Below are 16,502 nucleotides of genomic sequence, written 5' to 3' on the forward strand. Positions count from 1 at the left end.
CCATAGCCAGCTGCTGCCGTGGCATGGTGCCTGCTCGCCATGGTCGGACCTTTGCCCCAGGGCATGAGCGCTGAACAGCGCCAGGCACTACAGACTACTCTAAATGACATTGCTGGTAGGAAATCCCTCTTCTGCGCTATTCCTGGCACGTTTATAGTTCCCAGTCCTCCATGCAATGAATCACATCTGTTTATACTTGTGTGCCAGAAAAGAAATTTTTAAACTGCAGAGAAAATACAACATTGCTTGCTGGCACTTCTGGATGCCAGCACGACCTGTTGTGTAGCAGTGGGAATCGGAAAATGGCAGCAATATCACACGGATTTTCAAAATGACCAAATAAAAAAGTGTTGCCCCACAGTCAGCTCCGGATCATGAATGGGATTTGGCTGCACTGGGTAGGAAGGCTGCAGGATCCTCCCTCCGGCTGTGGCCAAAGCCACAGAAACATTACTATATAATTACATTATATAATTATAGAATACTTCTGACAGCACTGTCAGCTTTAAGGTATTATAACGTTCCAATTATAGTCAACAATTGTAAGAACGTTATTGGACAGCTTTTCTCTAAACCTTTGCTGACAAGTTGTAACTCTTCTTTCTTCTGCTCATCAGCTTAACTGAGGGCACTAAGCTCCTCATCCTGAACTTCTACCCCAAAAGTTGAATAAAACCAGGAACCAGGTGTTGTAGGTATGGAGAGAGAACAAAATGAGTAACTTCACAAAATATAGCATTGAACTGAATCATACCAAAGATGTAGGCACCACAATGCAGTTTCTACACATCCAGGCTCAGGTTCACATACTCAAAAATAAAGAGCCAGTGCCAACTTCTGCCCTGCCCAATGCACCCTGAGATGCCATGTAAAAGCTGAGGAAACTTGGAGAATTTTAAGACTGAAATATTTGACATATTTTTGAAGTTTTGTGTCTGGGTTATTTTATAAACTACTATGAGAGGTCACAGAGTCCACTGACAAAAGTGGACAACAATCAAGGAAGCTAAAGGGGAATTTCCACTGTTTGTTCATCAGAGTATTTGGGTTACTACTAAAAAGATTCAAGTAAAAGAATGGCTTAAGCTTAAATGAGTGCTCTGGGTACCAAGGAGATGGCTGTATTGGCATCTGAGGACATGTCTTCACGGCAGACTAGCTCAGTCAGCTTTAAAAGGGTTTAACTTGGGTACCTGAGCCACTGATCAAGTTGACATGAAGTTAACTTGGAATTAAAAATATCAGTTGCTAAGTGTATCTTGGCAGTGAGTAAGGCTAGTTAAAATCAATGCAATGTCAGCATCATTGTCTGCATAAGAACATGGAGTTTGCTTATGGCCATATAAAATTAATGTTCTTGTGTTAAGATGCAACTTCAGCTTCTCTTTTGCACACGCATATATTTGTGCTCATAGGAATCCCAAGCGCTTCAAAACCAGCGTTGAGGGGATTAGTTTTCTTGAGGGATCCATGACTAAATGTGCCCTTGATAATTTCTGATCCCATTTTCCATTTGCCTTACCTGATTATCTGTGTTGTTTACAGTAAAATAGCCCACACAAATAATGACTTCATGTAGCAGTCCTTCACAGGTATGCTGGGAACAGTACCACAGCAGAGAGCTGATAATATGCCGGAATGCAAGGGACAGTCCTTCAGCACCCACAATAGACTGAAAAAAAGGCCAAGAAACAGAAATTACAGTCTAGCAGTATGTTACAGAAATTGTGTGAATTACATACACAACAATTGCACACTTTTGGGTTTTTTGCAAAGTATAAACGATGTTCTTTGTTGCAATGACTTCGGAGGAGGACAGAATCAGCTCTCTCCTTTCAGTAACTTGTTATAGTCCAGTTGTAAACAGTGTTAAAAGCCACAAAAGTAAGAATAAATTCAGATTTTAAAGGGACACAGGAAAAATTGGATTCTGCTTAGTTGACGTACAGTGTAGCATTAGGTTGACCATTTCATTTGACATACATTACATGTTCCAGGAAAACTTAATGTTAATAATATTTCTTAGTAATAAGCAAAAGAAACCAAACCATCTTCATTTCTGCAAAAGAGCAAAATGCATTTCTCATTAATAACTCGGACTCTGAATGAATACGAAGATTAATAACAAATAATGACTTTTCAAACATTAAAAAAAAGTTAGAAACATCCAAAAGGAGAGATCACTCAGCTGCAAAGCTTCTTGGGATGCTTTTTAAAAGTAGGCAAATTGCTGTAACATGGAGATTCAGAATTAGATTTTATCTGTGCAGCCTACAGCCTCTATTTAATAAACATGTCAAACAGACAGAACGACACAAGGTCAAAGGGGAAAACTAAAGCACAAGGAATGAGGATGACAGTCTGCTAACTCTAATGAAACAGCAAAGCAGGCCTGTGAGAAAATCTCTTTCATTTGAGAGTTTTCTTGATTTTATACCTTGTAGCCTGTGTTAAGTACATATACATATATCCCATACTCCAAATCTACCCAGCAAAAGTAGAATCCTTGACAATTAAAACAGACTCAGCTGTGGATACTTTCTATCTCGAACCTCAAGCATTCTGTTAAGTCAGTATATTTTAAAAATTTAATGCACGACACAGCCACCATTTACTGCTTTCCATCATGTAAATGCCATGTTCTTAGGTCCACCCTTATTTCATTAGTGCTGTCCACGCATGCTGTGACCTAGCACTCTGGGTTTAACCTTCCCTGATAACAACAGGTCAAAGGGCACCTGAGTTTGTGTATAAAAGTTAAACTAATTTTTCAAGGAAACTATGCTTCCTTTTTAGCCAGAATTAATATCAGCTCAGGATCCTGTGTTGTTTCTCACTACCATCTTTCAATTGTTTAGACTGTCAAATTAAATGAAATATATACCCATGAGCCATCTGTGCTAATACAAACTCTAGAATACCAGGCCTCTTCTGTTAATCAAAAACCCCTATTCTATAGTCCTACTATTACGTGATAAAACTATTCCTTAGAGATAATAATCAGACTGTATATAAACTATGCTTTTTCCCTCTGCTGTCTGCTAGCCTGCTATAGTCCACAAGGTCAGAATGGACAGCAAACTGCCTCAGGTGTATGTTGATTTTTTCACATTACAGAAACAAATCACATTAATACATTGAAAGGGACAGCTGCTGAGACTACACAAGTGTGTCTGTCCATCACAAACAATATTATGCCTACAATTCAGTAAGACAGCTAAGCAGATTCTTCCTGAGCGGAGCCCTGCATCAATGAACTGAATGAAATAATTCACACTGGTTAGTTTTCTACCACCCTTTATGTAATAATTACTATCTTGCACCATTTTATGTAGAACAAACTCATGCAGATCATGGGATCTGGGAATTAATGCTGATTATTTGTTATAAATGCTCGGATATAATGGTAGTTGGTAGAGGGATAAATACAGACAGCGTAATTAGAAGCTTGTATTTTAAAAAGTAATAGTGGTTTCTTGAGCCAGTGCGATTTGCTATAGCTCCCCTACAAGCTCTAACTGTCCCATTTCAAGTCTTACTCTCTGGTATATACCTGTAGTATCTACAGCAACAAATAGACATCCAGTCTCAAACCAAGAGGTACTGAACAAGCTGTAGAAGAGAACTACTTTGATACACCTTGATTTACAGAAAGAAATGGGAGTTAATGGTGTGTGTAAGAGCTGTTTTACATGAAACTCCAATAAATATACTGTTTCTGTGCCCTGTAAAAACACCCTGACTGGACTGGACCCTGCAACTGCATCTATACAGATGAATGTTGCTGCATGCAAATTGCTTGTTGCTGTTATTAGAGACCCTAAATGTACTAAAAATCAAAGTCGAGAAATAGGAACTGAAGGAAACTTAGTATTAAGTACTAACTTCTTTACTGATGCAAAGCTCTTGCTGAGTTTAATGCATTTCAGATGGAGTGTGTGGTACAACTTATATACAAATTACATATTAAATGAAATAGGAACCTATTCTGATGAATTGTGTAAGACTGATGCTGCTAAACGTGTTTTGCAAAGCACTGCTTTTTGACAGGTGTTTTATAACAACACAACCGCTCTGTGAATTTATCTGAGAAATGTACCAGTATTTGTATTTTCTTTGTACAGCAAAATGATTCAATTACACTACAAATCTGTTCGCAGAAGAAGGTAAGAAAAGACTTACGTTCTCAAGACTCAGAATGCGATCTTTTAAGATATTTTTTTGCTAATAGAAATTATGAAAAGTTAATTTTCTGATTTTTGGTCAGTAAAATTTTACTTGGATAAAAAAAATTTGGTATCAAGTGATTTTCAGTTTCAGCTGTACAATCTTAAAGCAAGTGGCCACTGAAAGCACTAACTAATGTAAATTGTCGTTATAATATAAGCAAGTCCTTTCATATTAGAAAAAGTGTTATTTTGTGCTTTTGACCGAGATTTTTTTTTACATTTTTGGGGCTTATTAAATATAAAAAGTACTACACTAAAAGTGAGGGTTTTTTGAATAGAAGTACTAATGGATTGGATTTGGTATTTTACATATTCTAAACTCTCACTTTTTGGTTAAATTTGTTAGCCATAGCTATATGGTGGAAATAACAACAGGTACCAGATTTTATGCATGAAGAAAACCTAAACATTTAATTGTGAAAGTTCCTTCAATAACTTCAATCAAATTAATAACTAAGACAAAACTTAGCCCAAAAGTATATGCAATAATTAACATCTTCACACTAAGCAAAAGTTTTAAAACATCTGTTACCTGAAAGGCAGGCAGATCAAGAACAGCAAAACTATTGAAGAAACGTAAACTCTGAATGGCAACCTGGACTGTGTTCGCTGCATAGCTGTCTTTAGGACTTGCTGTGTTTGGATCTGAAATTGTCCCGTGGAAAAGAACACAGTACAGCATATGCAAGACTCCAACCAGATCCGTAGACTGAAGAACTGCTGTTAGTCCTGTGGGGTCCTGACGTGTATTGTCAAATATGTTCCAAGATCTGTCAAAGAAACATTAAGCCTGCTGAGGAGGAGACCAGCACTCAGTGAGAACACTTGCCCAGGATGCAGTACTTCTAACAAGCCAAATGTTAGAAAAACAGTGAACTCTTAAAGAGGAAAAAACCCGATATTTAACATGTCAAGAAACCACAACATTTCCAGAAAATACTTTCAATAATCTGGGCGCCATCTCATGCTCTCTTTAATTGCAGTGCAGCTGTATCTTTAAATATCTTTCTTCACATTCTGGTGTCTTTGCTCCCAAAATGGGTTCACAATACCAGCACGAGACCATGCAGAAACTGGACAGCTTTAAAGCTGGAAGTCTGGGGGCACTTTAGGAGCTCCATGCAAGCTCTGTCTCAGGTCAGTAGCCTACACCCATCCTTCTTTCTTGCAACAGCAGCCAGCAGAGGTGGGAGAACTCCCTGGAGCCTCTCACTGCCTCAGTGATGGGCTGCAGGCACTGGAACAAACTGCCTACCTAAGTAGCAAAATAAGTTACTAGGACCAGATGATCTTAATCAAATAGTTCTGCAGGAATTTAAGAATGAAGTGGTTGAGCAGTTAACAAAACACACTACTTATTTCAGTCAGATGTTATTATGGGAGACACTACGGTAGCAAAGCACAAATAAGTATGAAATACTCAAGACAAACCAGCACAGCTTGTGCAAATGGAAACTAGGTTTCTTTGTTATCTTTCGGGTATGCACATAAAATAATGGAGAAGGTTTTTGGCTATCTAGGGTATCAGGACAGACAGGCAAATAACGCAGGATGCCCCTTCCATTCTCACATCCAGACTTTCAAAAGCACTTAACATAATCCTTCCATGATTTGTACTGTTCGTGTTTTTTCACATTATTAATAATCCAGAAGATGATGCAGGATAGTCACTACTAAGGAAGACAAAGATTGTCACTACTCTGGAGGTTAAACAATGTGTGGAAGGCAGGCAAATATAAAATGCAGCACAAAAATAATTCGACAAGTTTTATATAATGTGAGCTCTAATTCAAACCCATCATGTAGATCACCTGAACTTCATTATGGAAATACATTTAGTCTATATTGGCAATCAAAGGAAAGACTAAAATGTTAAGATACAGTGAACAGTAACACTGAAAATATGCTACATCAAAATCTGGTCATCTATACCTCATCTACTATGTTTCCATCTTAAAAAAAAAAAGAAAAAAAGAAAGAAATGTCAATATCAAAAGAGAGTACAAAGATTAAGTCTATATATTATTCTTTTTTATAATTAAAGGAAAATACGACAGGTGATACGAGAAAATGTTATAAAAGGACAAATTAGATGACTGTACCTTTCCCTTTCATAACAACTAAAAGCAAAGGAAATGGGAAAGTACTGGAAACCACCACCACTTTCTAAAACAATCTGTGACTTTGAAGACCTTAGTTTAACACAGAAAAGACTAGACACTCAGAGGGCTGAGAATATTCCTGTTGACCAGAATCAATAAGGAGATTTTCCTTGTCTAGAACAGCTCTAACTGATCTTTTCAGTATCTGCGTCAGAAGCACCTTGCACCACTGTTACACACAGTGCTCTGCTGCAGTCAAGTTTCCAACACAGATCCTAGGTAGGCTGACTAATCCTGCTTTTTACAATACAGACACTTGTCTTCAATGGAACAGCTAACCACGAATTCAGCAACTACCAAGTTTTGGCAATCATCATCTTGTTCTGTCATTTTCACTTTTTCTAGTGAAGTAAAAAAAGGAGGTAAGAAAGTACCACGTCACCCAAACCCAATGTGTGTCAATGAGAATTTCTATTTGTAACAGCACACCATTGCTTCCTCGGACCCGAGAGAGAGAGAGAGAGAGAGAGAGAGAGAAACAGGCAGAGCAGGATAATGAACCTGCATTCTCCATGTCCCAAAGAAGGCCCTGGTACTGGGCTAACTTCAAATACAGCTTCAATATTTTAAGAGAAGAAGGAACAACAGTTATGTGAAACACTATCTTTGCAGTTGTAACAGCAAACTTGAAAGCTAGTATCTATGCATTTTCTTGTGGATATAATTCTTCTGTAAGGTACCATGACTGGGCATCATAAACATGAGCAACCCGTGCTACTTTATACGGCAAGGCTGATGTCTTTCTGATACCACAAACTCCCATTGTGTCCCTGAGCAGAGACCGCTTAGCAGCACATGTAGGTAGAGCGTGCACAGCTACTGCAAGGAGGCTGACGTGCTGCAGGTGAGGGAGGGAAGACTTAGGAGGCTTAGGAAGGTTGTTTTAGCACTCAGGCTATGAAGTATCTCTGCATAGCCTTTGGTGGGTCTTCTTGCAGCCCTGAGCCCAGGTGAATACAATAGGACAGCGTTTGGGTTGTGCGCAACTTACTCTACTAGCACCCCTCTGCTTCCATCACTGCTCGCTCACATCTGTATGTTTAGAAAGCAGTTGCTCAGATGACTCACTTCTGCTTTTTACCAGTTAGATCATATGTGTAAGGAACGTTCTTATCTGAAATTAGCATTTATGGCTACCGTTTCTTTCCAAGTTATTTCTATTTACAGTCTGTGAATGTTTGATGCTACTGAAAAACCTTTTAAGTACAGCATCCTCTGCTGCTACCTCAAGGATTAAGGTAGCAGAGTAGAGAGTCAGAGTGGAGACGAACATGTCCGAGTTTACCGCATAGGTTCCCAAACCGGGGTATTTGTTTAATACTGTGGTAGCCAACTAAACTACTAACAATCCTTAAAGAAACTGCCACAAAACCAGGTGCGACCGCTTCAGGAGGTCACTGGCTTAGGATTCTCTCAAAATACATGTAGTAACATTTGAAAGACAAGCTGAAGTAAATTAAAAAGATGATTACAATTATGATTTGATGCTACTTACCTGCTGCAAAAGACAACCCACAAACATTCAGCTGGTGGTTTGTAACACTCATAACGACCCCAACATTTACTCGATAAAGAATAAAAAGAGTGGAAAAAATACTAAAGCTCTAAGTGTGTTTTGGGTGAGGCTACGCTGCACAACAATTTATGGCATTACTTTCCTTTTCCTACACCTGGAATTCGTGCCCAAAAATCTTCATTTTGAAGCTCTGTGGTCTTTAAGTGAGTGTGTTTGAATGGAGTCAGCAGAGACACTTCCTGAACCATCACCTGGCCTTGCCAGCTGTGCCTTTATGGATCCTGCTGCAGAATTTCAAGTCGTGTTGGCACGTGAACTTGGCTGCAAGTGAGGAACGAACCTGGATGGCTGCAAGAGGAGGGTGAGCTAACAGCTCTGGGACTACAATTTTTACAACTTTGCTTTGCATGTCTGTGGACTCCTTAGTATTCCTCACTTTAAAATACCTTTTGATGTCCAGTTATTGATTTTGCAGTATGCAGTAGCCAAAATGTGCTGTCATTTAACTACACAAGTAACTAGAATGTTTATTTCCATAGTGTCAGATGAGAGCACAGCTCCTTTTGCCAACTAGTATTTCTTAATTTCAATCTCAGCTTTTACAACAGTACAAAACAGAAAACAAACCACTCACGGTCAAATGATAACCCCAAATTAATTACTGTATATGATACTTCACATAATTTTTTGTTACTATATCTGATGAGAAAATTGATCGATTTTACCAAAGTAAGCTTGCTTTCAGCTCTCACTACATCATTATTTTTAAACAATTCCATATGAAAAAGCTTACATTGCTGGATGAAATCATTTTACCATTTTGTGCTGCTCTGGAGCAGTGAATGAATCAAAATACACATAAAAAAGTCAATTGTAAAATAACTCTAAATGCAAACATAATTTTTTTCACAGAAGAGACCAGGAATTTTAAAGCTATACCACAGAACAAAGCTGTTAAAAAACAAACAAACAAATCTGTCTGCTAGGTTTGGTGGATTGAAGGAACTGTTAGAAACTTTTATTTTTGATGTTGGCTGTATTACAGTTAATGTGTGTATGAACAGGCCACTGGCTCCTGTTGGTTTTAACTGTCAGTTATATTCACTTTAAGCCTAAATGTTTACAATAAAAAGGTAAAAGACGTTATTCATACTGTTTGTGAGCTTTAAAGTAGAAAAAAAGTATATGAGATGTTGGAAAATGAAGCATGAACCTTTGCGTATGCTGCTTTGAGCGATTTTGGTCAAGTCTGTACAACGGTGGATTTCATACATTTAGCAGATTCTCAGTCCACCTCAAAGGTAAGCCCAGTGAAAGTTCAGTGCTGTCAGGACAGACTGAAGTAAAAACCCATAAAAATCCTAATATCATAAGATGATGACATCATACAAGAAATCTAAGTTTTACATAACTAAAGTTAAGCGAGGAGATTCCTATAGATGTACCTCCTTTTAATTCTCCTATTTCTAGAAGCTTACTTTCTGTGTCTGTAACAGCTCCCCAAGTAAAATAGTGAGTAGGGACAAAACCCCTTCAATTAATCACTGAAGGGAAGCAAGCCTTACCGTATTTTTTACATTGGCTTATATAGCTGAGAAAACAGATAGGCTTTCAAACTTTACTAAGCCTCTATATTTAACACAGAAAAACAGGCAAATATTTATATTACGGTCAAACAACCTGCAGGATCTTAAAAAGAAAAGTTTAATGAAATGTAGGGAATTTTCATTATGGGTTGCCATGATTTTCAGCTTCTGCCATCAAGGAGTCTCAGGAATTGGTAGGCGGTTTATGACTTACAAAAAAGGTTTAAGAATGTAAAAATGTGGATATATCCATCACAGTAAAGAAAGATACTAAACAGTGGTACTTCATTGCTTAAAATACACCACTATTTATTAAAAACAGGAATGCAATACAGCTTGATGAGAAACAGCATACTCTGCAGAACAGGTATAAAACTACAATTTCTCCAAGCTTCAATATGAGCAAACTGTTTATATCTGAAAATATATTGTTTTAAAAACTGACTGAGCTAACAAGCAGACAAGCCTCTCTAAGGGTATACATTATAATGTTTGTATATTTGAAATATATACTCCTGATTAAAAACATAGAGCCAAATGGAAACATGAGTTTTCAAAAGGCTTAGAATATAATCTGGGGTGTTTTTTTATTATTAGGATTTAAAAACTATCATATGTACTTTTTGCTTCTAAATTATTTTATTTAGAAAGAGATGTCAAAATGAAGAGGAAAAATAATAATAAAAGAAGTATAAAGAAATATTTAGCACCTGTCAGACATTGTTATAATTCACACTGTCGAGCTAGGAATCACTGTACTGTGTAAAAGTGATGATTTGAAACCTTTTAGTAATCTCAACAAGTTTTAGTTAGTTTACAGTACTTGCTGGATCTGCTGTCCCTTAGAAGTGGTGAGAAGCACAACCAGCATTCAGGCTGACTTGCATCTGATTTGCCATCCAGCAGCCAAAACAGACATTATCTTAATTACTGTAATAAAACTGAAGACAGACCAGCCTACTTCCTTGCGTATCTGTGACACGACAATCACTATTTTCCTGGATCAAACCCTATGTATCTGCAGCTTTCTCCCACTGCAGCTTGTAATCCACAACTTCATTAGCTCTTGACACAGATTTATATGTGTTCCACCACTGTTTTGAGATAACATGTAACAGTAACAATTTAGTTACTGTACTGCTATGACATTTTATTTTCCTAGATTAATGAGGCAGCTTGCAGACATTTCTTGCATCAATAAAACAGCAAAATTTTAATGTCCCAAGAAGCTACATAATTTGAGGGACTATTATTTGCAGTATCCTCCATATGCACAACTCACTTTCCTCCTTGTGACTGTGTTATTGCTAGTCCACTGTACTGCTCTTAGGGAGAACATTCTTCCTTAGTGATTAACCCTTATGCGGCACTACTGCTGATAGTTTCCTCCTGCTGTTTGCATTAACTCTGTGGTTAATAAGAATTTCTTCATTCATACGAACAGGCAAAAACAAAATAAGGCATTAGCAATAGTCCTCCACAGAGTAAACTAAACTTCTTGGACAGAAATCTTAGTTCTAGAGACTTACAGGGAAAAAAGGGATATAGATTTGATGAACACTGGGCAGCACAGGAAAAGACAGGAACATAAGCACGATCCTTGTTATGCTGATGAAGGACTTGCCATATATTTTCTTTCTCAGTCTTCACTCCTGCTCTTAGGGAAGGGTGAGCTGGGACAGCATGGCCATATTTTTATTAATGTTCCGTGCATTCCATGCCTGCTTATTGTTTTCTGTCTTGTGTTTACAAGTCAAGCATGCTCCATATGTGTATTCAGGACTCAAGAGCCCAAAATAGGCCATATATCTCTCATAGTTACAATAATAAACTCTGGAAAACAAGGCTATCGTCCTGAACACTGCTACTGGACATCTGGAATTAGATACAAATTGCAAGACAGATTTATATGGCTATATAAACCACTGTTATTCTGTATGAAGTCTACCTAATATTTTGCTTTATTTCGAGTTACAATTCTGGCTACTGTTACTCTTAATGGTGAGCAAAAAACAGTCAAGCATTATCATGGCCACAATTTTCATGCCTAAATATCAAAGGTCAGGTTCATCTTTGGCTCAGCAAACAGAGATAGCTCAGTATTCAGATATGCTGCATTTTATCACTTCTCATTACATACAATAAGGGACAATACCCTATTCTCAGACCTCACACACTTTTTTTAAACTCATCAGGGAGAAAGGAGCTCTCACCTCCATTCCTAGCAATGGATGCAACAGAGTATAAGAAAAATGGGACTTCCAGTTGGAGGTCTCAAGTCACCCTCACTGATTCTCACTGTGTAACAGACAAGCGTATAAAAATGATCAAAACAAGGTTCACATGGGGCTACAAGTTATTAATATTTTCAACAAATGATCTTTTATGCGTATTACAGAGTTTGGAAAATGTGCTATTACATCCACAGCAAAACTTCAATTAAAAGAATCAATCTAGCATTTATTAGCCAGTACCAAAAATGATCATTTGAGAAGTAAGATCAATATAAAAATTAAATCTTTTTAAAGACCTTGACCATTAATGAAAAGGAAATCCCTCTCATACAATAAGAAATGTTTATAACATACGTTCAGAACAGATTCCCTCACTTCAATAACTTTTTATGATGTTAAAATTGACAATCTTCCAATTTATGTTTCTATGTTAGCAAGACTTTCCTTTATTTTATCTAACTCCATGATTCTGGACTTTTTTTCCCAAGTTTACCATGGGAATAAAAAAAGTATCTTAGTTTATGTCTGAAAATTTTATCATCTAGATTATATCAACCACAGATCTCATTTAATACTTAATGCTGAGATACATATATGATACAATTGGAGGCTATTCTCTAATAATCATTATTGTTGTGACATCTTGCCTAATATAGAGGTACATGCAGGGAGGTACTTGACTGAGATCTCCTTCCTGCCTATAAAATCGTTTTCCATGAAGTAACTGACCAAATAAACACTGGGTATCAATTCAGAGCTTGGTTTAGAAACATTTCACTAAAATCGGGAGTTTTATTGCAGGGAAGTCTAGATTGACAGCTCTTCCTATATCAGAGCTCCAGAAATGGCCTAACATGCTTTGTACCCACAGCACAGGATCTCTTAATTGTTTAAAACTTGAGTTAGAGTGTTTAACTTCTTGTCCTCTGGGGCTATCGCAGACTACAGTTGCAGTAAAGTTCGTAACAGCCTGGTGGTGTCTGAAAGCAAAGGAGGAGGATCATGCAGCGCTTGGCCATTTCTAGCTAATAAAGGATTTCATTGTTGCAGGGACTGTGGATGGTTTGAGAGCCCTGAGGTGGTCCCAATGTGTTAGCCACCCTGAGTTTACTGTCCTATCAGCTTTCCACTATGCCGCTCAGTGGCACAGCGTCCTAAGATCTGCACACAGCATAAAGAGCATTGTATAAAAATATTCTAATGCATTTAATATGGAATGACAACTTTTTATATGACAAATAACAGCCTGATATAACTATATCGGAAAAAAAAAATTGATTTTGTGCCCCCCATGATCACCATCGAGGAGCACAAAGAAGGTCCCAACCTGGAAACATTCTATATAGGAGGATATATCAAAAGAACAATTCAAAATTGCTCTTGAAACAATGGTGAAAGCCTGATATTATTTTGGCAAAACTTGTTTTCATGCTACAGTGTCAAAGCACTGGTAGTACTTACTAGACTTTTTTCCTTTCAGTAACAACTTCAAAAGTCTTATGATCAGAGTGGTTAGTTATTCTGATGTACAGAGGAGTATAATACAGCACGTTTGTTTGGTGCTTAAGCATGTTATCAACTGGGTTGGAGAATGAGAAATGCTGGATTCTGACTGAATAGGCTGCATTGCCTCCTACTACCATTTACCACGAATGAAAGAGACATCTGTGTTTCTCACAAAGAGAGGCTGCCTTTTGTGCTGCAGATCATGTATCACACAACATGTACTACCATACTGTGACATATTTAAGAATTCAGTAAATTTGAGCTCTGTTTCTGCCACCTTAATCTGTGTTTGGCAATTCTCTCTTCCATTTAAATCACCTTGAATACTAAGGACTTCTGCAACACGACAGAATTACACTCTGCATTCACTTCTCAAATGAGAGTGGACTCAGGTGATGAAAGATATTTAATTTAAACTGCCCTTCTAATCAGTTACACCAAAGCTTTTGATCTAAAAGTGAAAGACAACAGTTTTGAAATCTCCAAGTTCACTCCTGTCATTTCTTTTCATGTTCAAATGAACAACCCAACCTGGAAATCGAGAACAATCAGCACCTTTGGATAAAATCCAAAGCATTGCTGTTACATGCAGGTAGTAAGATTAGATATTTCTTGGTCTAACTTGGAAGAAAAACGCTCAACCCTCAAAAATTATTCTTCTGCTACAAAGGACAGATGTTCTTGAAGGAAGTAGTTGCACAATGCTTGGGGTGCAAAGATCTCTATTAGCTGGGTGAAGCACATGCTTGCTTCAGAAATTGCAAATATTATATTACTCACTCTTGTAGTTAGACCTATTATTCCACTAAGAGAAGGCTCTCTTTTTTTTTTCCAGTAAGCATTTGACTTCTGGCAGCGCTGTCCTGGAATGTAAAATGCCAAGTTGGCAGCTTTCAGAAGGGGAAATTTCAGTAAGTTAGGATGGTCTCTTGGGGCTCATATTTCCTGCAGTTCTTTTTCCATGTGTCTGTGTCCCTAGGTTACCAGCCACAGCTCTTACCTACAGCTTTGTTTCTTATTTTATGGTCTATTAATTCTAGTTTTTCAACCCTAGCATCATTTTATCCTTCAGGAATTCATTGTAAAATTCTGTCAGCCTTGTCTTTTCCTGAAATGTGTAACAGTCTATTGGTGGTAGGTTCTAGTATGTGCACCCCAAAGCTCTGAAATTTTGACTCTCACAGTGTGAGGCTGTCCTACGCTGTAGGTTATAGAAGTCCAGATTTGCTGGCAGACATATACCTTATGCTCACTCCCCACAACCCTGTTTAGGTTACAGTAACAAACATTTTGCATTAGAAAATTTCCTGACAAATCTAGTAATATCTAGTAATACTTTTCTCTTTAGAACACATATTCCCTTACTGACAGTGGTACTTTAAAGAATAGGAGCTGAATTAGGCTGCTCTAGAGACAAATCAATTAAGAGTTGATTTGAGCTGATAATAAAATACCTCTTGAAGTCCCTCGGATTAGACACTTAAAATTAGAGTGATAAAATCCTCTCTGTAATGATGAGAAAAGGAGATAAAGTTTGCAATTCTGATAAATTACTTACAAGAATCAAGACTCTGTGCAGGTAACTAATTACAGTTCAACGGTGAAAGGGTGAGCAGAGTGAATTTCCTGTACTGTTTCTTTACTGGTTATTACTGTGTGACTAAGAACAGTCCTGTTTAACAGTCCTCACCAGAATGCTCACTTCCATGAATACAGTGTTGGCACAGAGTTACAATGGCTGCTGCCTGATGAACATGTTAAGAGATGACAGACCAAGCGCACCTACCTTCCATTAACAGCAAAACATAGTTGACATATTCCATGCAACACTGCTGTGGCATTTTGTAGAAACGTTGCTATTTTGGGATTCTCATCAACAGGGCCTTGAACAGAGAGGAAACAGCAACACAACTTGTCTATCAATCCTATGTTCACCACGTAACTGGAAACAAGAGGAAAAATTGTATTAAAAATAGTCTTATCCAGTTTTAGTAACTTTGCAAAAGAAGTAATTTATGCTTCTCTACTATCAAACCATACAAAATGCAGGTTGTGATTACTTAAATACTCTTGCTGAAAGGGGTCAATAAAAAAATTCAAATTACAATAACTTCAGATCTGGCTCTCGTTAACTATCAGTAGTTTTTGTTAAGAGATCTGTCTGTTGTAGGATAATTTATGTTATACTGTACAAGAAAGATGAGTGTAAATGTTTATTTTACCATACTCCTAGAAGGACAATGGAATTTTGCCATAGTTAAATGATTTATAATAATCTTGATAGCTCTGCAACAGCACAATTTCTTTTTAGCATGAGGAGATAAACTTTGTAGAACACACTATTTAAGAAGACAATGATGTTACCCAGATAACATTTTATTGCAATACGTTTATCATAACAACTACTGCCCAGTTGTTGGGTTTTTTTCCTTTTAAAAAATATATGCAACAGTTAGAAGACTAATAGAACATGCAGGTAACAACCCTCTACCATCAGCATAGAAGGATCAGTATCAGAAAGCCTCCTCAAGACCTCAACCAACACTCAACCCAGGAAAAATGTAGTGACTTTTTTCTTCTTTTTTTAAACTGAAAACTCCTCGTTTTTATTATCAGAGTAGATCAGACAATCATTGCTGATCACCAGATCACTACTGCTGAAGTTTCTTCTTTGAATTTCTAATAGCTTAGAAACCTACGCCGAAAAATTTGATGTTCAACTTTGTACCAAGATCTCTCTGTCCACAACAGGTTCTCCCATACTTTGATCATTATCAACTCCACTTAAACTGTGCACATCGGTATCATCTAACTTCACATACCTTCCTTTTTCTACAACATTCAGCTTCTCAGACTTTACTCTGTCTCAACTGTCCATTCTGCTGACTTAGGTGAGATCAACTTCCTTTGTGGAGACAAATATCCCACTGCAATCACCTTCTTCTCTTTCCCCTCTAATTTTATTTGTATTTTCCTCCGCTCTTACCAAGTGGGAGAAACTTCTTGTCAAAAATCAGAAGAACTCCACCTGACTTAACAGACATGGGGAACTGATTGCTCTCAGAATCCATCAACTGATTCACTGTTTTTACACTGACAGTCTATACTAAACCATCCTGTTATTAGTATTACTCCATGCTACCAGATTTTCTGTCTGCTTGGTTGTTAAGTTGACTTGTTAGAGATTGCCTCTTAGAGCATAGGCTCCTTGAGATGGGAACGCCATTGGCTGTATGTTTCCATGTCAAGACCACTCTGACTTGACTAAG

The 16,502-nt window shown here is 37.5% G+C and overlaps 1 protein-coding gene across 1 annotated transcript in view; it reads right to left on the minus strand.

The window, feature by feature from the left end:
* Positions 1-15,175, minus strand: part of LOC104161365 (S phase cyclin A-associated protein in the endoplasmic reticulum-like) — a gene marked incomplete at its 5' end in the record, with an annotated part of 34,251 nt that extends 19,076 nt beyond the window's left edge. The window contains 3 exons of the mRNA XM_009699772.1: positions 1,523-1,672; positions 4,762-4,999; positions 15,020-15,175. Of these exons, the coding sequence (XP_009698074.1) occupies positions 1,523-1,672; positions 4,762-4,999; positions 15,020-15,175 (544 nt within the window). The remainder of the gene's footprint in view (positions 1-1,522; positions 1,673-4,761; positions 5,000-15,019) is intronic.
* Between the last annotated feature and the right edge of the window lie 1,327 nt (positions 15,176-16,502).

This window comes from Cariama cristata, unplaced genomic scaffold (genome assembly GCF_000690535.1).
Source record: "Cariama cristata isolate BGI_N322 unplaced genomic scaffold, ASM69053v1 scaffold39514, whole genome shotgun sequence".
NCBI lineage: Eukaryota > Metazoa > Chordata > Aves > Cariamiformes > Cariamidae > Cariama > Cariama cristata.